Here is a 23282-nt window from a genome sequence, read left to right as displayed (position 1 = left end):
TTCAGCAGGGCTACATATGGATATCGGCAGGCTTGTTGTTGTTCTCATTTCTTTTTCCATGCTCGTGGCTTCCTGAGGGACCATTCTGATTGATGCTGTCAAAAAACAAATACAGTGCAGTGAGCAGAAAAGCAGGAGGCCCAGAAATGTTACATAATGTTTACCTCTTTTCCTTCTGATGAAACATTAAGCCAACTCTAAGAAGAACTTTGTTAACAACAACAATGTGGTATGGAACTGTAGTCCATTTCACTGCCTATTTGTGTTTTCTTGCTCTTACTACATAGTTTTCTACTTTTGTAATTCCATTTTTTGCACTGTTTTTGACATATTATGTCTGCTACTACATTGTTAAACTGCTTCTAATTTGTATAATCTTAGTCCTGTTGCATTATTTACTGGGTGTCTCATGCTATTTGACCGCATCATTTTACACTGTATAACCCACCCTGTGTCTAAGCCAGAAAGGTGGGCTATAAATAAACTATTCAAGAGTAAAACCCAGCGCCATTAAATGCATTGCTGAATTTTGGAAAATTCTGTACATCATGATGGACAGAAACTTCTGGCTGTTATTGAATGCCACATCTTGCTTTGATCCATGTCCCATGGATTTCTTTCACATTTACTTAACTACACAGAGGTGTATATTTAACCAGCTTGTCCGGTAATCAATGCTGCAGTCACGTGCCACAATTCCACAGGGGCACCCCAAAAGGAGAGAATGTGGTATCAGATTCAGGACCTCCTCTCCTGTGTTTATTTCACTCCAGTGCATTCTCTGTGGTGGTTCCCATGCTGTGGAATGGCCTGCTTGAGGAAGGACCCCACGTTTCTGTCATTTTGCAGCCATGGTGACTGAGGGGAACTTCTGCATTCAGAGGCACTGATCCTCTGAATCCCAGAGCCAGAAGGAAACATCGGTGGGAAGGCCTTGGTCTCTAGGCCCTGTTGTTGACCCTCCAGAGAAACTGGTTGGTCACTGTGTGAGACAAGATGCTGGACTAGATGGACCATTGGTCTGATCCAGCAGGGCTCTTCTTATGTTCTTCCACCAAATTCTAGACCAGGTGTGTCAAATTCATTTGTTATGAGGGCTGGATCTGACATAAACGAGACCTTGTTGGGCTGGGCCATGTGTGTCATAAAATGTAATGCCAGGTAGTGGAGATATAAACTTTATAAGGGACACAAACAAAATTTTTTTAACTTAAAATAAAAACATGCTTAAAACATTAGCACTCTTGCAATATTTTGTTTATTTAACACTGTCTGATAACTGACACCTCTTGCTCTGAATTATTGCATCAAAATGTCTGTGCTGTTGCAATCTTGAGTATGCTGTTCAGGTGTGTATCTGTAAGCTGCAAACCTATGATGAAGCATTAGCAGCAGAACTGGAAGAAGCAGCAGAAGACAGTCAGTTCCACTGCGGGCCTGATAGAAGCCCTCTGGGGGCCTGATCTTTGGGCCGCATGTTTGACACCCCTGCTCTAGACAGTGTTGTTGCCTTAGACAAGTTTTGTTTGCTTGCTTGCACTGTTTTCCAATTCTTCAGATCTAGCCCTACTGCATTTTTTTGTTTAATAGAGATCTTTGTTGTTTGGTTTCTGTAGTCCACCTCGAGACACATGGAGAAACATGGGCTACAAATGTAATTGTATTATTATCAGGGGTCATTTCGTAGAAAAAGAGGTGCAGGAGCTCATTAGCATAACTCATTAGCATAACTTATTTGCATATGCCACACACCCTGGAAGTGTGTCAGAAGGTAACACCCACTGTTCAGGCTCCACTGGACGGTTTTGGATTGCTGGAGGGGGGGGAACGTGCAGATCTGTCCTCGCAGAGGAGGGAGAGCTTGTACCTGAATAAAACTCGGTCTTAAAGGTGCCACTGGACTGTTTTGGACCGGGGGGCTGGGGGGGCTCTGCAATTTACCTGGCTGCTTCTTGTTCTGACTGAGGGCTGCTGGGAGCAGGGGGTGGGGCTTGTTGCATGTGTCCGCCCCCTGGGTTTTTTACTGCCAGAGCTCCGCTCCTGTGCGCTCCTGCAGGAAATGACCCCTGATTATTATTATTAATAATAATAATTCAGAATCCAGCTTCCTGGATTTTAATTTGAAGCCTGTGGACCCTGTGAATTTTGTTCTAATGGACCAACATAGCCCCTTGATTTTTGACCAAGCAGGATACAATATGAAAAGCTAAATACCCCAGAATATTAGTTGAGCTTGCAAAAAAGGTAACACTCCCTCCCCTTCCCTCTCGCTTTGTAATACCAGTTGGAGAGGATGTGGGCATCTTCATCTGTACTTTATTCTCACGGGCACACACTGGAGGAGTGCTGCTCTTTTTCAGTAAATTCTCACAAGGAGTGTCCAGTTCCTGGAAAGCAAAAAGAAAACTAATTTATACATTGCATAAGGACCTAAGGGAATAAGAAGAATCCCGCTGGATCTATCTGATCCAGAATCTTGCTTCCTACAGTGGCCAACCAGACCTACTGCATGGCTTACAAGCAGGTTATGGATTCCAAAGCTTCCCCCTGCTCTTGCCCCCAGATGAAATTCAATCACCATGGCTAATAGCCATTAATGGACCTCTCCTCCATGAACATCCCTCATCCCCTTATAGAGCCGTCCAAGCCATTACTGCATCAGGTGACAGTCAGTCCAGCAAGTTAATTATGTATTATGTCAACAAGTACTTTCTTTTCCCCGTTTTAAATCATTAGTCAAGTGTAAGACACAATAGCCTTTTCTCTTCTTTCATAACTGACTGCTACAAATCTTCTGTATCAAGACAGAGATAAGATATGATGCTATTGCACGAATGGCTGTCAGCCAGAGTGTTGGGTTTTTCATCCTTCTTTGTTGAGGCAATAATGCAATCAAGATGCACACGCAATCAAGAATGATGTTTGGGTTCTTAACAGCAAATGAAGCTGTGTGGTGAAATACCCTCCACCCTAGAAACCACCTCAATATTTTATTAATTGGGGCCATACTCTACATGTTCCCTAATGTTGGTAAAAGGCTGACAAAGGGGAAAACTACAGGAGATTAGTTATCTCAGAACATTCCAGCTCTTAGTGATGCAAATAGCTCTGGCTGTAGTAAGAACAAAGGGTTTACCTAATACCTTGTTGGAATGTCATGCCAAAAGGCAAAAGAAACTGGAACAGCCAAAAGGCTAGATAGTAATCTCTTCCTCTAGAGGCGGGATGACCAGAATGACGCCAGAGAGAGGAATGGACTCTTGCAGGAGTCTTAGAACATGAGAAGGAAGATCTCTTCTCATCATTCATCTTCCTTGGTGGGCACAAGCCAGAAAGGACTAAACCTTTATTTAGGGATTCGCCAGAAAGGACTAAACCTTTATCTAGGGATTCTATCTAGTCCACATGTTAAGGGACAATGGAAGAAATCTCAACTCTGAGAAGGAGTTTTGAATGCTGCAACTTCAAGATTTACTAGCCTAATTAAACTTTGTTTAGGATGAAGTATAGAGTTCAGGGTGAGAGGAACATGTGTTTTCACCTTTTCTTTGTATCTTTGCTCAGCCTGATGCTTGAACAGACCATATGTACTCATATCTGTTTATTAAACTTCCTTATATTTTGAATGCCAGTCAGTAGATTCAAATCCAACAGCACCTTAAAGACCAGTGAAATTTTTAGGGTGTGAGCTTTCAAGATTCAAAGCTCCCTTTGTCAGGTTCATCAGTATCTGACAAAGAGAGTTTTGACTCTTGACAGATTATACCCCCAAAATCTTGTGGGTCTCTAAAGTGCTACTGGACTCTATTCTACTTGCTGTACTGCAGACCACCACGGCTGTCTTCTGAAACACACCTGTTCAGTCTTTCTTTTCAAAGAGCAGTAATGGGGAAGGGCAGTAGATAGCACACCATCCCTATTGCGAAGGTGTAGTTAATCATGCCATTGCCTCTGAACAGCAATGCAAACACAGAGTACTGTAAATACAAATCCATCTAGTACGGTATACTCCTTCAGGTGCTTGGTGACCATAGTTACTACCCAGTCTGGAATTCCCCCATGAGTAAGTAAAAGCTTTGGCACTGCTGAGCAGAAACTTGGGATGGACACTGGGTTTTTCTAACCCCGAGATTTGAGAGAACAGGGCTTGCAAGACTGTTCAATCATAAACTGCACCAACAATTCCTAATAAAAAGATTTAAGTCCTGCCTTTTGGCCCAAAAAAAGCACTCAGTGACATTCCAAAGCATGTACATTTTTACAACGTAACTGGATTGTAGTTCAGGCAGTGTCTTTCTATGTCAAAACGTGGTAACAAAAGTACACAGAGACTCAAAACCAAGAGGCTAAGAATTCTGCGCATGCGCGCCCCCCCAAAAAATGTGTCCTTAGACTCTGCTACAGTCTCTTTGCCTCATCCTTTCACCTGCAACAGGGGATAATACTAACCTGCCTTTACAAGGCTGTTGTAAGGATTGCAAGATTATTATGTGAAGCACTCTGAACACTCTAAAAGTCAATGCCATTCTTGCTTTCCTCAACTGGCTCCCAAACATAATTATTAATAAACAACCACAAAGACTTAAAAACAAACTTATGTCCCTAGATCTCATTCAAAATTAAATGTGGTTTACTTCCATCCACACAATTTTCCCCAAATGGGCCAAACCTCCACTTTGCATTTTAACAATTTTTTTCCCCTTCTGAGCAGAGAACAGGTGGGGGAGGGGACAGTTCAGTTGCTCCCAGACATACATTAACTCACCTTCATACAAATGCTAATAACCTAGAAGGAGAGATAATGGGTCGGGCAAGCTCTCCCCCTTCTCCAAGCAGGGAACAGGCGTTTGGAGGACTTTATACTAGAGAAGTTTTCAGGAAGGTAAATTATGGAGACTGCAGGAAGTGCTTCTCTGACCTGGCATGACCTGGTCAGGGGGTAGAGAAACATTGATAAAAACTCCTTGCAGGAGGAAGGAGCTCTCTTTTCCTTGACTGCCAAGTCCATGAGAGGAACCAGGCCTCTCCTCTGAGAAGGCAGCCATTTTGACAATGTACTCACCTGGAGAACTGGAAGGAAGATTGTTAAGGTAATGGGAATTCTGTAGAGATCTAGAACTGTGAAGCTACAGAGCCTGTCCTATTTTCTAACATCTGATAGGGCATGTATAGAGAGCGGGACCGAGATTTTCATTCTCCATTTCTTTTGGAATCCCTTGCTCAATTGGATGCTGTGCTAAAAGTATGCTTGTAAACATTTTCTTTTTAATACATACTTTATAACCTTTGATGCTGGTAGTGGCTCTCTGTACCACACCTCCACTGTCTCAGGCACACTATTTTAAAAGGGGCACCGGGGGAAGGCAGATAGTTGGCAAGCAGCTCTTCCCAAAGGGGCACCCAAGGCAGTAAACTGTCCCCATGGTGACCAGACGCTGGGCAGCAGGAGACAGAGAGGCAAGGCCTCAGAACTTGGAAGGGAAGCTGGGGGCCCTGACCCTCCCACTGGGCAATTCCATACAAAGGTCAAGTAGTGGTGTGTTACCGGACAAAGAAAGAAAAGCCTCTCCAGGGCTTGAGAAAAGCCTTGGAGGGCAGGGCAGAATAAGGCCTGCAGGCCAGAGTAGGCCCGTTCTGCCACAAACCCCAACACTGGTTTCCTGGATGATCCCTTGATCCAGTACATATACCTTGTCATTACCTTCAAAACCTTCCAGGGCCTTGCCCTCCCCCTCACTTTTCTGATCTTGTGCCCCAGTACATCCCTGCCCATGACCTTTGCTTCTCCATCTTCACCACCCTCAGCTGCCTGAAGATCTCCTGATCACTCAAACAACTCCATTGCAGTCCACCTTAGAACTGCAGCCACCTCCAGAAGAACCCTATCTCCCACATCCTTCAAATTTCTCCTCAGAACCCACCTTTTCCCTGCACTTTTTTGCACAACCACTTAATCCCCTTCCCCTTACAAATGCAATTTCTTCCTGTCTATCCTGGCCTCCACCTCCTTTGCGGCTTCCTGCATGTTAAATTTTGTTTTGCAAGCACCTTGAAACGACACAGGCCTATTTGCCTGAACTCTGCAAACTGCCATGCAGATTGAAAGTACTCCAACAACAAAGAAACAAACAAGTTATTATTAGCCTTGGGACATTTTAAAAAAACCATTATCCAAATTTACATCATCCAATCATTGGAACAAGGATCGTGATCTCTCACTGCAGCACTCAGGTGGTCCTCATACATCTCCTTACTTTTTCAGGCTTTGAACTACCCGCATTCTTCTCCTCCTCTGGCTCAGTTTGGGCTAAGGCTCTCTCTTCCTTTTTCAGTCCTTTAGCAAGAGGGAGGCCCTGGAAGCCCCTCCGCTTGAGTTTCGCCATGGAGATCCAAGCTGGTTCTGAGGACGGAGTTTCTAAATGGACTGGTGGAATTCTCTCTAGGAGAAAGAGATAACCAAAAAAATAATAATCAGGGCTTGGATCTTCCTCTTAGGGGCAAACTGCACATCAAGGAAGGGTTTCAGCCAGGATCTGATCTGCCTGGGCCCTGTTCACACTAGGGGTTTTGGGCCGGGAGCGGGACGGATCGGGGGCGGAGCAAACGGGCTCGATCCCACGGCAACATCTGGGAAGCGTTGCCTGCCCGTCCCCGATCTGTCCCTCCCGCCCGAAAACCCGCACTAAAAAGAACCACCTACCTAGGTGGTTCTTCGGTGTAGAGCGCTTCAATCCGGGCTCGAGCATGCACAGTTCGGCAGCCTCCCCCTCCCCCCCCGACTCTTCCTCCCCGGCATCTGATCGTGCAACGGCGCGCGGTGCACGGGATCCGTGGGATCCCGCCCGCGCGTCTCTATTTTGGTGCGGCTCTATTTAGCCGCGCTTTGACGGGTGTTTTCCCTGCCGTGTGGCAGGGGCCCTGGAGGGTTTAAGCAACCACACCAAGTAGCAGCAACAGGGTGGGTATGGGGGGGAGGGTTAACTCTTTTCTCCTTGTACTCTTTTCTCCTTGTCAGTTGTAGCATAACTAAATGCCAGTCAAAGCTCCTATTAGCCCTATGGCGGGGGGGTGGGGGGAGATAGTCAGAAAACTGTATTTAAAATTGGCATGCCCTACTCCTTTCTCCACATAGCTCTGTCCTTTTTCCTCCCATTCCTGGAGTCAGCCATGACATTTATGACTCCGTTAGGGAATGCACAGTTAACAAACAGGAAATTGTCAATGGTTCGGTTTTTTACCACAATGGGAGACGCCATTTTGATTTCCCACCTCAGGCTCCTCGCTATCTTGAGTTGCCCAACCCTCCTGCATCTTAACTTCCCATTCTACCTCTTGCCTAATTCTCTCCTGCTTTCACAAGGGAGCACCACCCGCAAATTAAGCCAGCAGGGTTGACAGGGCATTCTTGGGGCTCAACCAAGAAAATGAGTTACATGGAGTGACCAGTTTACATCACAGCCCCCATCTCAACACCACAGACTTCAGTTGGTTGAACAGTCATTCCCTCTGTTCAGGGAACTGTAGTTCTGTAAGCAGGAGGAGGGGAGCAGAAATCTAGGATTCTCTATTGCTCTTTCCAAATGCCAGTTCTCAAGATTCTTTATGGAGAAACATAAAACCATCCCAATATTCTACATGTTACAACACAGCTATGACCAAAAAGGCTATATAAGATTCTCAGATGTGCATGCAGGAAATGTGTTACTTCCACAGGTTACATATTTGTTGCAGGAAATAATAGTTCACTGTTAGCAGCAGTTATAACATGCCTGGAGCCACCCCAACCCCCAGGTTTCAATGTGCACACAAGAAGACAAAAGCAACTCGTATGAACCAGCCTCTTTCACCAATACCTGGAAGTTTGCTCATCTGTTGCTTGGTTGCCACTTCTTCAGATTTAGCTTTGCTGTTATTTTTCTCTTCCTGGAAGTTGGATTTCGTCACCAAAGATTTAGCACTGCTGGTAAGATTTTGGGATGGCTTCCCAAGCTCGGGCGACTTTGGCTCATCTTTGGCAGAGGAGATACTAGATGCTGCTAATGGGCCTAGCTTTGGGGGCTCATGATGTTGCTGTTCCGTTTGGTATTTTAGCAATGAGGATGTTCTTCTCAGCTTAATCCCAAATGGGCTCTCATGGCTCCGTGGCTCCTCAATGGCCACAGCATTTCCATTATCCCCACTGAGTCTTTCTGGGCTGTTTGGCATACATCCCGGTGTGGCTGTATCTGGTATGCCTTCAAAGAACTCTGGTTTTATGGGTGAAGATGGAGAGCTTCTAGTGCATGAACCATCTAAGGGATTCGAGCCCCCAGAGAGAGACCTTTGCCAGGCAGGCGCGATAGTGAACCTGACTGGTTTAGTAGAACTGGACTTCAACTGGGTCTTGACAACCTCGTTTGGTGGTCTGCTTTCTTCTTTTATTTTTACACTACCTGACTGATCTTCTCTGGCATCCTCACTAGGAGGGGTGCTATCAGAAGCGACCTCAACATATCCGGAGGTTATTTCATCTTTCACAGTAGAGTCACGTGCTTTTTCGAGGAGCCCTGTCTCTTGACTGTCCAGGTCATTGTTCTCAACAGAGCAGCAAAATTCTGTTGGGAGATACAGCTTCTTATCCTCTATGGTATCTAAAGAGCTGTCCTTCATGGCAGATTCTTTTTGTGGGGATATCGTTGGTTTTATGTGGTCTTCAGATGGCTGACGTTCCACATCTGCTGGGTCGTCTTTGATGGCTGGGCTCTTTTCAGGCTCTGGGACAATGGACTTCCCTGCTTCTGAGGGAGTTTCGGAAGCAGATGAAGAAAACTCTGAAATCTGCAACTGAGAATCTGATCCAAGGGCAACATAACTGGGCCCACCAGCAAGTCTTTCCTGTGCCCCGTCAAATTGGGTTGTGTTGCCGCCAGTCCCAGAGCCTTTTGTTTTTTGATCTACATATTTTGGGCTCTGCACTTGGATACATTCTGCTGGTGAATCCAAGTCCTTTTGTATGCTGTTACCATGTGAAGCAGAGACCAGCATATCACAAAGCATAACAGCTTCTGTTTCTGTCTGAAAAGGTTCAGAAATCTCAAACTCTTCTTTCCCGGGGCTTTGTGGATTTTGCTTGAGTTCATCAGTATGATGCCGAGTCATTTCTGCCTCTTCCTCCTCCATTTTTAGTTCAATCTCTTCAAAAGAAGACTCTGCATTAGGGGAGGACACCGCTACGACATTTTGGAAATCTGTTTCTGCAATGTTGCAGTCCTCGGGTTCTGAGATACAAGTGCCACCTGGGCCAGGGAGAAAATTCCAAGAGTAACGCAAAGGATTGGAGGTCCTTGTCTTGGGCACTGCATTGTTAATCCAAATCTTATTTAAATGAGATGTATTCTGGATTGATGAGCCTACACAGAAAAAGGAGGAGGAGAAAAAGGAAAATGTTTTATAGCTTTCAACACACATGCACACAGATCTCTCCCTCCTATATTATCTCCCTCTCACACACAAACACCCCCCCACACCTTGCTGCTATTACCTTCTGAATCCTCCTTTGGGTGGTCAGTTTCTTCAAGTAATTTTGGATTGCTTGCTTTGCTTTCTGCAGCTTGGAGCAGGCCTGGCTCCTTCTCTGGCTTTTCCACCTGGCATGATACAGGAAGACTATTTGACGAATTTGCAAACTACAGGCTATTTTTGAAGATTATAAATAAAGGAACAACAGTACAGTGGCCAACCAGTGAAAGAAGTTGTAATTGATCAATTGTCTGCTTTTAAACAGATTAATTAATCAACTGATTACTACCAAAAATCAAAGTACAAGCAGCTGCTTGCAATACAGAAGGACGTATTCAGGATTACAGTGGCTTGGATGTGGCATTGAATCCAAAGAGATCCCTTTGCTTCTGAAAGTGGCCCTCCAGTTTGCAAAAGGGTTTACCCCAGTCATTTGCATCTAACCCAAAGTCAATACTCGTGTAATTAGGAAGAAAGTCCCTTTTAGGCTTTTGGCTTGCATTCCCATTTCATTTCACCAGAAATCTATAAAAGCCTCAAAAAGACAAGCAAGCTAATACTTAAATTAAGAATTAAAATTGACTCCCCAAGTGCTTTCCTTCTTTCCCACAGCAGTATCATGTTCTGAAGAAGTCTTCGCAGCATCCAAAGAAAATGATGCTGATGGAGTGACAGGAAAAGAGGAAGTGTATGTGTGTGCAAGCTTGATAATTATTTAAAATCCCTCTCACTTTTGCCCCCTCTTTTGACTGTACTTGGCTTAAAATTGGAAATACAGGCACAGAAACAGCTGCATAAAACTAACCAGTGCAAAAACCAACAGTTACCCACTCCTCCAAAGGCCTGGCAGAATCCAAACACCTTTGCTCACATGTTAACATTCAGCAAGGAATTTGCCCTGTGGACTTCCTATGAGAGAGCACCCCAAGGAGAAGACACCATAGCTGAAAGATATTTATGGACACTAGGTGAAAGCTTGATATAAACAGGCAAAACAAGGTAGGAGAACCGTGAGTTGGATTCTACCAGTTCAAAATGCTGGGTGGGCGGGATTTTTTTTTTTAAACCCTCCAAGTAGAAAACAAGCAGAAAAGTAGCTTATTCCACTCCTGATAATCTTCTACTTGCAGGGAGGTTTTGGAATGGTCCCGTGTGGGAGCCATGTCCCCATCACCCTGCTGCAGTCTGCAGTTCTGTCTTCCTTCTCAGCACTGACCAGCTCATTGCACTACATGCACAGACCTGACCTTATGCCTGAGGCAGAACACTGCTAGACCGGAGTCTTACATGAATGGGGAAGGTCATAAGGGAGAACCGCCGTCCTTCAGAAGACACTTACAGCCAAAGCCTGGGTTTTGTTGTTAAAGGCTTTCTGCTTCCGCGGATTAAGTGCGATCTTGTGCCTGGCAGCCGAGGTATCCAGGCAGCCCAGCGGAGTGGCTGGGGTGTTGAAATCGACAGAAAGCGAGTGACATGTTGGTGAGATGGGGCTCACAAGGATGCTGGAAGACAGTGGGCTACCAGGCCTGGAGGAAGCTTCCGAGGGTACCTGGAAAATGCAGGCGGGCAAGTTACTTTACTTTTCGCTTTCCTGACATAGGGGAATTGGTGTATTCAATCTAAGCGCTATAGACTGGTTTTGATATCACAATATTCATACACAAACGTAACATTACGGGCAAATGACCCTTTGGATTTTCTCTTAACAGGTTTAACTTTGGCTGGTGTACCAGCTGTGCCCTTCCAGAGAAAACCTGATCTTGACACTGTTACCCATGCTTTGATTTAACATCTAAGGCTAGGTTCAGACATGCAAGAAAATAAGGTCACAGAATAAGCTGTGCCATTTGGATCCGAATGTTCCTTCTTTCTTAAAAGAAACTCCATACAAACAAAAAATTAGCATAGTAAACAGAAAGGGTTCCCTCTCACTCTCTTTGCCTGCTGTGCTGATTTTCTGCTTGCAGGAAGTTTTACCACACAGGGGAGCATTTTAAAACATGACCATCCACCAGTTGCCCAAAGCCATGCATCTTGGCCATCTAGCATGTGTGAATCAGGCCTAAGTTAGATTATTACTGCAGTGAGTTATACCTGAAGCTTCCTATGAAGAGTGTTTGGAAACTGGTTCTAAAGGTTGCGGCCAGGATATCAATTGGGGGAGGGAGACAAGTATGATCTTGTTTTGCTCATGTTTAACAGATCTTCACTGGCAACCCATTTGATCCCAAGAAACAAGCAAAATGTTGGTTCTTACCTTTAAAGCCCTAAACCGCCTGGGACCCTCCTCCCCCACTTTAGTTGCACAGCCCCGAGGAAAACTGAGGCTGCGGGACCACGCACACATCAAAACCGCACACTTAAAAACAGCCATAAAACCAGGACAATAACAGCACAGGCATACTTTTTAAGAACAGCAGCATAAAAGGAGCCACATAATCAGCGAGCTGAAAGGTAGAGGGTTTTTTAGTTGTTAAATTGCATTTGCAATAAGTTTTATTAGCAAAAGCATCCGTATGTATGGATCGGGTCTACTCAAAACTTTCATTCCTGAACAGTTTTTAATTTAATTTAATGTTTACATTTCTTCTCCTTGCTCAGTATGACTTGAGACACATTTCTCTGCAGGCATTTTGACCTCAAGCTGTTTTATGATGGTGCCCTTTTCCACACAGGAAAAGAATGCCACGACTTCTTGCCTTAGTAAAGACCTGTGGTGACAGAGCACATGGTTTTCATACGAAGAAGCTTCCCCAGTTCAGCCTTGGGTCCTGGGGAGCTGCTGCCAGCCCCAATATAGCTAAAGGTTTGACTTGCAGTGCAATTCTACGCATGTTCACCTATAAGTCCCATTTTACTCCCAGGTAACAGAGGATTCCAGTTTTCAGTATGTCAAGCTTCTTGCATTCATTTTGATAGCAGGAAAAGTGGCCATTTACCTGGTCATCGTCACTGTCTGTGCCACCTAAACTCAAAGAGCTATGTCGCTGAACAGGGTTGGAGGACTGCGGGATAAAATAAGGGAGAAGGGTAAGTCAAGGGAAGCACAGCAGACGGTACTCCAGGGTAGCAGATATTAGGGAAGTCATGAGAAAAGTACAAGGGGAAAGCAGGAGAGGTCCACACAACAGTTCCCTTGGCTACGCACACACTCACAGAGGTGACAACATTGATTTGTAGCAGTAAATGCAAGTGTTAAACTTGTAGATCTGTCACTGAGACTTCTCCCACAACCTTAGTGTGGTGTGTCAAAATGACTGACTCCCTTGATTACTAGCTGCAGGTATGGTGTTGCGTTAGGGGATCCCAAACGCATGTAAACAACAACTATAGCACAGCGGTAGATCTTAAATAGGCCTTTGTGTGTGTGTGTATACACACACACACACACATATGTACAATGCAACAGAAATCCTCAAAAGTCCCCACAATGTGCAATGGCCTGTAGATCTGATAGAGTCAGCTACTGTCAGGGCTGTGTGGCTGTTGCAATTCCAGAGAAGCCCAGAATGTGGTACAGGCTGCTGATGGCATCTTCTTCAAATATCCCCAGCTTTCATTTTGTAAAAACAAAAACAAAGAAAACTTCTATATATTATGTATGCTAAGATATGCTTGAAAGCATGCAGGCAGTGCCAGATGAACTCTCAGAAGCCAGAGGAGTGCTGGTTAAGATTTCCAATGGTCAGAAGGGCTTCTGTGCCCTGCATAACTTGTACTTAAATTTTATGAATTTTAGCCAAAACCATTGAACCCTGCAACGCAGACCGTGGGTGGGCTAACTATACAGTCAAGCATGGTAAACTGAAGTCCAATGTTCGTGACTGCCTCACAAGCCTAGAAATCAAATAGGGCTGCCTTACTGTCCCCTCTCTCAAGGAAACTGTAACATGCTTACCTTACTAGTGGAAGAAGTCAGAACGTCATGGAGAATGGAGATTTCTGGAGGGCTTCTGGGTAAGCCATCATCTTCTGAAATGGCACCTGCGTCTTCTGTTTTCTTACTAGCAATAACCAGAGGTGGTGACCTGAGCTGTAGGGTCTGCTGGAACTGAAGCTGTTGGGTGGAAGGGAGCGAATTAAAACACATGGACTTGAGAGTGTGGGGGGGGACTACTCATGGGGGAAATGGCCTTCATGGCTTCAGTTTCCATGCCATTCTTGCAAATTCACTGCTCTGCTACAAGGTTTGGGGAGCAGGCAACCTCTTGCTCTTTGACCTTTAACTCATCCAAGAATTCCTGGCAGATAAGCAGGATCTGCTGTGTGGCCTCTCTCAAGCTCTTGGACCACCACCTGCGGTCTTCGCAACCAGTGGTGTTTACACTGATTAAACAAATCTGCATCTGTTTGGATTCATTAAACAGAACAAAAAGAGGCAGAAATGAGCCAGCGCTCGCTGTAAAACACCTCTTTCAGAAACATTATTGAAACATATCCAGCAAGGAAATGATACAACTTCCAATCTATTCTAAATTATGCGTATGTGTGTAAAGACAGGTTTTGGGATTCTGTCTGTGTCCCACCCTAGTGTGACCAAGCGATTAATGTGTGGATTATCTATGACAATTGCTGTAATCAGCATGCCTGCAACATGCTACAGGAACCAGTCCTATTTTTTTCCAACAGAGCTCTCCCATCTTTCCTCCTCACTTGGAAAGAGTATTGCAAACAACCACTTGGAATTTAAACTGGGCCTAATAAGTCTCTTGCTCGGCAGCAACAACACAGATGAGTTCACGGCCTTTGTGGTTTTGCTGAGAGTAGTTTGCATCGCTCACAACCCTCTGAACCTCTATCCTTGGGTTTTTAAGCCAGCTGAGTACAGCTGCTGTCAAGAACATGATAAGGACGCTGGTCAAGGGAAGATGGAGGGCAGAAGGAAGGAAGGAGCCTGGCAGAGTGTAGTGTCCTTGCCTGATAATGACAGGAAGGATAAGAATGTATAGCCAAGATGTTTACAGGCCCAGTGAGTGGTTTATGAACGCTGGATGCTATCACAGTGCAATCTGAGAGGGAAACTAATGGAAGCCAGGTATAAGACCAGGATAAACGTATAAAGAATAAATAATTATAATCATTATGTGCACTTTTGTGCCTGTGTAAGCCGCCCTGAGCCCGCATGCGGGGAGGGCGGGGTACAAATGAAATGAAATAAAATAAATAAATTATTTGATTTATTAATTTCCCCATTCCGGCTTACGCCGGGCTCTGGGCAATGTACGGGACATAACGTCATAGAGTACAAAAAATTAAAATTCATATATAACTTTATAAAAATTTCAGTGTAGATAAAAGAATCCCAATGGCGATTTCCCCTATAATATTATCTATCCCAATTCTGGACTACCAGCCGCCTTTTTCTGGGCAGGAGGAGAGGGAACACAGAACACAGAGGGGGGAAGAAAGAAGGAAGGGTGCCAGCCAATTTTTTTTTTTTTACATTGGTTAACTTATTATGAGCGCTACAACAATTCTCTTGCCATATACAGAAGTCCCAGCTCCTATCTCTGGCATCTCTAGCTAAAGAATTTCATGTATGTGTTGGGAAAGACCCATTTCTGCTAGGAGAGCCATTGCCTGCTGATTAGATAATAATGAGTTGAAATGGACTGGTTTAAGGCATTGTTTTTTAAAGGTAGCAAGAGTAGCTCAGCAATGGAATTGGCTGCCTAGAGAGGTGGTGAACTCTCCCTCATTGGCAGTCTTAAAGCAGCGGCTGGACAAACACTTGTTTGGAATGCTTTAGGCTCATCCTGCATTGAGCTGAGGGTTGGACTAGATGGCCTGAATGGCCCTTCCAGCTCTATGATTATGTTCACAAAATGCAGACAGGCCTCTGAAGAGTTCTGTGCAGTTCCACATAGGAGAATCACCACTGCATAGGTTAGAGGGCCGGGCCCTCTAGAAAATAAAGAGGTCCCACCTCTTCTCTTGGTTGCCACAGTCTTGCTAACAGACCCAACCGGGTTTGACAATAAACATGTCTCAAGGCCTCGAGCAGAGAGGGACTTTGTTTACCCACTTGGGATTTAGTAATGACATAGGGCAACAGCTGGGGGAAGTGCGTGGTCTTCTTCCATGCCTGGTTGAAAGAACTCCCAGTATCGCTATCAGTACAGTGCTCAAAACACATGCCAAATGGAACAACTATCTCATACTATGCAATGTTAAAGCCGTTCCTACAAAAGCTTGGCTAGCCTGCCAGTGTAGAGCCCAGAGACCTTCTGAGTGGAAATAAGCTATTTGTCCTGGACCTCAGGCACACATCAAAAGTTACGCTCATACCCTGTTTGCCTTCTGTGGAACTCAAGACAACGTGTCTAAGCTTCATAGGAGTCTTTCATTAGATGGTGACCAGTGTCAGACCTGATTACCGTAGCTGCACTATGTACCTTCTGAAAATAAAGCAAAGGAAGGTCCCCACATATCTACCATGGGCTCACTGCATCTTTTCAATAACTCTTGGAAGGCATTCACATGACCGGAAACATGCACAGTCTGATGGGTGAAAGTTGGAATGGTTGTGTTTAGTGTCGAATTTCAGATACGCAATTCTCTTTCAAAGGTAGCACCAAGGATGCCATTGGGCCACAATGGAAATGGACCATCCTGACTTTTGCTGCACCCAAAATGATCTCATCAGGACTATCCTGGATTAAATCAGCACCCGATTTATCTAAGCCTCAATTATCCCAAACTCTTGAATACTGAAAGCTCCATGGCATCTCTTTTGCACTTTCATGGTATTGAAACCTTATGTTCAAAGCGCTCCTTGTTTGTGCAGCCAACAAAAATGCCCGCCATCCCTATTTATTTACTTACATTTATCTGTTTCTTTAACCAACCTTTTACACTTGCTCTTCAGAAGGTTGCTGGATATTCAGAATATCGAGGTTTCATTTAGCGACTGCACCTACTAGTCATTGACTGACTTAGCCTCCATGACGGTACCCTTTGAAAGCCAGCTAAACTAGAGGTCTGCCTAGACATGCAGAAAAATATCAGAAGGGGGTGTGACAAAATGATTCCAATTCTCTCCCTCCAAAAACTGGCCAGAATCAAAGCCTGAGCATGCAAATGCACTCATGATCCTTTGCAGCCTTGACAGTAAGGAGTAGAACACGTCCACGAGCCCTGAGCCAACAGGGACCAGGATTCAGGGTCTAAAAGGAAGCGAAATTACACTAGGAGAACCTGAGCCCAATTTCCACACACACAAATACCGGGAGCCTTTCATGGGGAAGCACTTTGTTGCAGTGGACGGATTGTCTAGAAGTGCAGTATTAATTATCCAATGACCAGGGGCACACAGATGCATGGACAGACATAAGGACAATTTTTGTAAAACTTGTGCCAAGTGCTTCATTGTGAAGGACTTGAAGGCCCTCATACCTGCAAAGCTTTGACTTTCCCAGGAAGGTTCTCCTGTGAGGATGTTTTGCCAGCTGTTTCTGGTGGCGATTCAAAAATGAAAACACTGTCGTGTGATAAGGCTTTATTTCCCATGATTCCTTTGGATCTGAAAGGAAAACTTGGTCCATCATCAGATGAAATGCCCTTCCCAACCCCCCCAATACTTACAAGAAACTATTTATGTAGGGCTTTCTCCAAGTATACGTAAACCCCTATAAGAGCCATGTAGGCCAGTCTTAACTGCATATTATGGATGAAAGACTCTGTGTGTGTGTGTGTGTGCGCGCGCGCGCGAGCACGTGCATGTGTAAGAAATTGCTGCTTACATACCTAGTGAGTTGATAGCTAAGTAGAAATGAGATTATCAATGATTTGGATGAAGGGATAGAGGGAATGCTTATTAAATTTGCAGATGATACTAAATTGGCAGGGGTAGCAAATACAGTAAAAGACAGAGTCAGGATACAGGATGATCTTGACAGGCTGGAAAACTGGGCTAAAACAAATAAAATGAACTTCAATGGGGATAAATGTAAAGTTCTGCAGTTAGGTAGGAAAAATCAAATGCATAATTATAGGTTGGGGGAGACTTGTCTTGCCAGTAGTATGTGCAAAAAGGATCTAGGGGTCTTAGTAGACCATACACTGAACATGAGTCAGCAGTGTGCTGCGGTTGTTAAAAAGGCAAATGTGATTTTGGGCTTTCCTCTGCTCTGGTTAGACCTCACCTAGAGTACTGTGTCCAGTTTTGGGCACCACAATTTAAGAAGGATATAGACAAGCTGGAACGTGTCCAGAGAACAACGAAGATGGTGAGGGGTCTGGAGACCAAGTCCTATGAGGAAAGGTTGAAGGAGCTGGGTATGTTTAGCCTGGAGAGGAGACGACTGAGAGGTGATATGATAACCATCTTCAAGTACTTCAAGAGGATGGTACAGAGTTGTCTTCTGTTGCCCCAGAAGGTTGGATCAGAACCAACAGGTTGAAATTAAATCAGAAGACTTTTTGGCTAAACATTAGGAAGAACTTCCTGACAGTTAGAGCAGTTCCTCAGTGGAACAGGCTTCCTCAGGAAGTGGTGGGCTCTCCTTCTTAGGAGGTTTTCAAACAGAGGCTAGATGGCCATCTGACAGCAATGAGGATTCTGTGAACTTAGGCAGATCATGAGTGGGAGGGCAGGAAGGGTTGCCTCAGTGCTTAATTCTTGTGGCCCTTTTTTATGCGCCTAGGGAAATGTTGATTGTCACTTTGGGGTCAGGAAGCTATCCTGGAGGTTTTTTGTCATCTTCTGGGCATGGAACAGCTATCACTGCGGGTGTAGAGGTATTTGTGAATTTCCTGCACTGTGCAGGGGGTTGGACTAGATGACCCTGGAGGTCCATTCCAACTCTGATTCTATGATTCCATGATAACCAGCCACTACCTGGCTCTTAGCTCATGCCTGTAACCATCATGCTAGGAAAAAACACTGGATGAAAAGGATTGCTGTGATCATGTTTATGGCCTCAGTTAATTATGGTATTTGCAGGGAGTCCGATTGTGTCTTACTCTAAAGAAATAAGGGAAACTGCTTGGAGCATGACATACAGAGAAGCTGCTACCCAGTGGCCTAATAAGTAATTATTACATATTTGCTATTCCTGCAGCACCCGCTGTGTGGAGGAGAAGAAGTCAGGTTCCCCACCCTGAGCAGCTTACAGTCTAAAACTGGAGACAACATTACATATGTGTATTTCATCATGAACAATGTAAAAGATGTGCTGTATTCAAACAAGGCCTTTTCCCAATGCAAGGCAGAGCCATGAGGCTAAGTGGATAAGGGAATTGGCTCGATTCCAGGGCTCCCATTCAGTCAGAGACCCAGTTTAGAGAGAAAAACAGAGCCTCTGAACCAGACACAAGCATGATCAGGGGCAGGTTTGCACCCCACTTCCGTGGTGCTGCACTCTCAGTGCCTTCCTAAGCAGAGTTACACCCTTCTAAGCCCACTGACCTCAGTTCAAAACCCCACTCTGCCACAGAAGCTTGATGGGTGACCTTGGGTCAGTCACATACTCTCAGCCTAACTTTCCACACAGTGTTGTTGTGAGGATAAAATGGAGAAGAGGAGAACTATCTAGGCTGCTTTTGGGTCCCCAATGGGGAGAAAGGCAGGGTTTCAAGGAAGTAAATAATTAAATTTGAATCGATGTCTCTCCTACCTAAAACCAAGAATCTAGCCAATGTACTTCTCTGACTTTCTCACTGCTACCTTGCTGCCATTTACATTTTTGCATTGTGCTTCCAACAGCTTATGATTTTCCCCTTCTGAGTGGGGATTTGCGAAGGGGTGCAGATGTGAGTAGCTGTGTGTTATCTGTTGTCCAAAATAAAACAAAAATCCAGTGGCACCAAAGCATTCTCCAATACAGTTTCCCACCATGTATCTAGGGGATGAAGTGGCCTCTGACCCATGAAAGCTCCTATTGAAACAGACATTGCTAAGTCTTCAAGGTGCCACTAGATTTTTGTTTCGTTTGGGGGACTGAGCCCCTGTTCAGCACTGTAACTGCCGCACCGCACTGACTCTACTACACTTTTTAGAAATAGTCCCTAAACTTCATCTCGCATATAACGGGGAAACCAAGAGGCTACCACATTGCAGTTTGTAAAAATATTATGCAAACAAAGGCAACACTGTGCACATCTGCACCACTCGTCAGTCTAACGGCAAGTACAACATTTGAACTAGGAAAACTTTTTATTTATTTGCGGCAGAGTTCTGCCAGCTTCTACTCGTGTGGGGGAGGGGTGTCTGAGTTGACTCTCACAGGCAGACTGTGGTAGCTGCTCAGGGCGTTACAGGAGTCATATTTTCATTGCTTGTCGAAGAAAAAAGAAAAACCGTGTGCTAATTAGTCATGTCTGGAAGGATTCTAAACAGCAGACAATGAAAGCCTGTCACTCAGCACTTCTGTGAGCTGAAACAACCTCAGAGGGTTTTGACACAGGGCTTGGTGTCAGGGAGGCACGCTGCAAATAGGAAAAGGGGAAATTCCTGACATTCCAGCCACGGCAGTGGGATTTGTTTTTGCATCCACTTGAATGAAATATGTTGCTATGGGACAATTCCTGCCTTTTAACCTGTTGGTACAAGATGTATACTTTACCCTGGCTCCGCCGGTAAATGCAGCATGCTGGAGTCCAGGTGAGGGGTGCTGATGTCGCTACTCGACTGGCTCGGCTTCAGCGTGCTCTCGGCCCCCGGAGAGGAAGGCTCTTTCTTCTTCTTCTTCTTGGCAAAGAAGTTCTTGAAAGTCTGAAACTTGGATTTTTTCTTTCCTGTGAGAGGAAGGGGAGGGAAAGTACTTTGCCAAAGGAGTTTATCAACACCAGTGTGAACCACCACTGTCTGGCATTGTAGGTTGCCGTCAGAAAATGGCTGAGAGGCCTGTATTAAGATGAAGTTGCACACTTTAGGGAACAATCCTAAGCAGGTCTACTCAGGTCTATTCAATGGGGTTTACTCCCAGGAAAGTGTTGTTCGGACTGCACTGTTGCAGAACAGCTGCAAAGTACCACTTTAGCTATATGAAAAATACAGTCATTTTGCTTGAGTCTTGTATTAAGGACCCTTTATAGTCACCGACATTTCTTTAAACAAGCGCACGGGTCCTTAAAAGGCTAGTACTTACGAGACAGCCAGCAGAGGCAGATGATTTTGCAAGACCAGAGGATGTGCTGGCAAGACCAGAGGGTTTGCCGCTAGCTTTCCATGGGAACTGGTATCCCTTGAAAAAGTATTTATTTACTTATTATTTACTGCATTTATACCTCACCTTTCTCCCCAATGGTGACTCAAAGTAGCTCACATCATTCTCCCCTTCTCCATTTTATCCTCACAACAACCCTGTAAGGTAGGTCAAGAGGACTATGTGTGATTGGCCCAAGGTCACCCAGTGAGCTTCCAGAGCAGAAATGGGGATTGGTCACTGAGTCTCCCAAATCCTTGTCTGACACTCAAACCACTACACCACACTGGCTCCCGTGTGAACAATGAAGGATGAACTTATTCTGGATGCTGGCCTACTCCCCCTCCCCATGTTCAACTTGCATATCTGCAAAGAAACAGATGCTATAAGTGCATTGTCTCACAGGATGAAGCATCTACCCCTGCTGTGATGCACACATCTGGGATACAAAGAAGTCCTGAGGTTAGCAGAGCCTGGTTCGACACAGATTCTATTCTTTGCTCAACGTGCAGGCTGAACAGGGAGGCAGCCAACATAATAGAGACCCACAACTGGAGAACTTTGTTAACAAAGCAGCATTTCAGTGGGCATTTGTCTCTTGTGCCCTCCCCAATTATTCTGTCACCCATGCTCTCGCTCTACCATGCCAGCACGTGTGGCGGGGCAGGACGGCACCACCGTCCACTGCAAAGCAGGGCAGACAGTGACCACTTTGAGAAAAGAACAATGACTCCAGAGTGCGACTCAGCCTTTCTCTGCTCTGTGGGAGGGGGATGTCAGTCACAACCAAGGTGCTCAACATGACTTCAGTCACGCATTTTAATGCAGACAGTGGCTGCATTATGGTTGCACTATGGGTCCCAGACGAGAAACAGAAAACAGAGAAAGTGATGCTTTTCCACTGGATTGTTCATGAATACGCATGTTTTTGCGTTACATGGAACTCAAAATCATAACATTTGAGTGAAAGAAATGCATGTTTGCAGTTGCATTTTTGCTCACCAGGGAGCTGGGACTGACCAAGGATTGACCAAATGGGTTTCAGGTGCTGATGGAAGAGATAAGAGAGGCTAATATGGCTGAGGTAACGTTTTGATGAGAAAGCTCTCTGTTTCTGTAGTGGTACAGCCTGTGTGGTATAGTGGCTAGGCTAGGATCTGGGAGAACCAGGTTCAAATTCCCCACTCTTCCATGGAAGCTTGCTGGGTGACCTTAGGACACACATACTCAGTCTAACCTACTTTGCAGGGTTGTTTTAATGATAAAATGGAGGAGAAGTGAACGATTTTAGCAGTTTTGGGTCCCCAATGGGATGAAAAGCAGTGTACAAATGAAGGAAATCAATTAAATGAAGGAAGACAATGGGAATATCCACACTACAGACTTTCTCACCATGCTACAATTACTAGGATTCTTTGGGATAAGCCAGGATAGTTCTGCTGGTCTGAACTCGATATATTTGTAGCACAGACAGGGCCTCTAGAGAAGTGGGTGAGCCAATGGCTCCCTAAGAACCTTCCAGAGTTCTGGCCAATGAATACAAAGCCCTGCAATAACTGACAAGCCCACTCCAGGGAAGGGTGGCCTAGTAAGTATAAATAAATAAATAAATAAATAAATAAATAAGGCTCTCGTTTTCAAACATTACAAAATTAAACTTTATTTTATCCATTTTCAATGTAATTAACTAACTTTAATGAACTAACTTTAAACATACCAAACTGTCTCTATTTTGTTGCTATTTTGTTGATTCAGGCACACTCGCCTTCTGTACCTTAGCCCTCTCATCACAAAACATCTGGCTATGGGTCTGAGGGCCTGTACCGTGCCTGGCAACTAATTTTTAACAAGGGCCAAGTTTGGAACTGAGCAGGGGCCCTGCCCTATGGTGCTCCCTCATGAGCCACTTCCTCCCCAGCCTAAACAGCACCAAAATCTCTGTCAGAGCTAATAAAGACCTAGCAAGACGCCAAGCCGAGAAAAAGAAAAGACATACAGAAGTGAGCAACTGAGGGGCCTGAGGAGAGACCACAAGAGACTGTTGCTGGTCTCTCTGAAGGAGGAGAGGGTTGGAACTCTTAGCTTATGTGAAAGTGGCTGAAATAAGTAACTGAGGAAAGTAGGCTCCCTTAGATTAATGGCTACACACTGTATGGGTAAGGCCAGATTGGACCTCCATTCCAACTGCCTACTTTTAGACTAGAATATCTTCAAAACAGCCATCTCACAGTTATAACACATTTACTCCCTTGAAAACTGCTCACCTGTTTCTTCACCCTCGAGAGGCTCTAGGACATCTACTGGTCCAGTCGCCATGACGCAGTTGCTGAAAAGCCCAAGTTTAAACAGAAGGTTAGAGTCGATGCAATCCACTGTCCGGTACTAGCTAGAGGAGGACTTTGGTAATCTCCTAGCCAGCCAAGAAGCAGAAATGCTGTCTGAGGCTCTCCTACAGAAACGTTTCGCATACTAAACAGGGAGGGAGGGAAAAGGATTTCACAGATATTTTTGTGCTCAAGCCAAACGGATTTTTCCTCACTCTTCAACAACACCCCATTCTCTAGCCAAAAATAACAAACAGCCTCGCTTCTCAAGAAGACACATCCCACTTCGCAGGAAGTTGGGATCAATGTTTGC

At 44.9% G+C, this 23282-nt stretch overlaps 1 protein-coding gene across 1 annotated transcript in view; it reads right to left on the bottom strand.

Annotated features, from left to right (window-relative positions):
* The window catches only part of KIAA1210 (KIAA1210 ortholog), a 26506-nt gene extending 3545 nt beyond the window's left edge, over window positions 1-22961 (bottom strand). The window contains exons 1-11 of the mRNA XM_015427047.1: window positions 22910-22961; window positions 20064-20235; window positions 16894-17020; window positions 13397-13555; window positions 12438-12503; window positions 10838-11047; window positions 9521-9626; window positions 7854-9389; window positions 6255-6439; window positions 2282-2387; window positions 7-95 (exon numbers count right to left, since the gene is read on the bottom strand). Coding sequence (XP_015282533.1) covers window positions 7-95; window positions 2282-2387; window positions 6255-6439; window positions 7854-9389; window positions 9521-9626; window positions 10838-11047; window positions 12438-12503; window positions 13397-13555; window positions 16894-17020; window positions 20064-20235; window positions 22910-22961 — 2808 coding nt within the window. The remainder of the gene's footprint in view (window positions 1-6; window positions 96-2281; window positions 2388-6254; window positions 6440-7853; window positions 9390-9520; window positions 9627-10837; window positions 11048-12437; window positions 12504-13396; window positions 13556-16893; window positions 17021-20063; window positions 20236-22909) is intronic.
* Window positions 22962-23282: the final 321 nt, after the last annotated feature.

This window comes from Gekko japonicus, unplaced genomic scaffold (genome assembly GCF_001447785.1).
Source record: "Gekko japonicus isolate JY-2015 unplaced genomic scaffold, Gekko_japonicus_V1.1 scaffold425, whole genome shotgun sequence".
NCBI lineage: Eukaryota > Metazoa > Chordata > Lepidosauria > Squamata > Gekkonidae > Gekko > Gekko japonicus.
The sequence above is the reverse complement of the archived record's forward strand: the minus strand, read 5'-3'. Positions and strand labels throughout refer to the sequence as shown.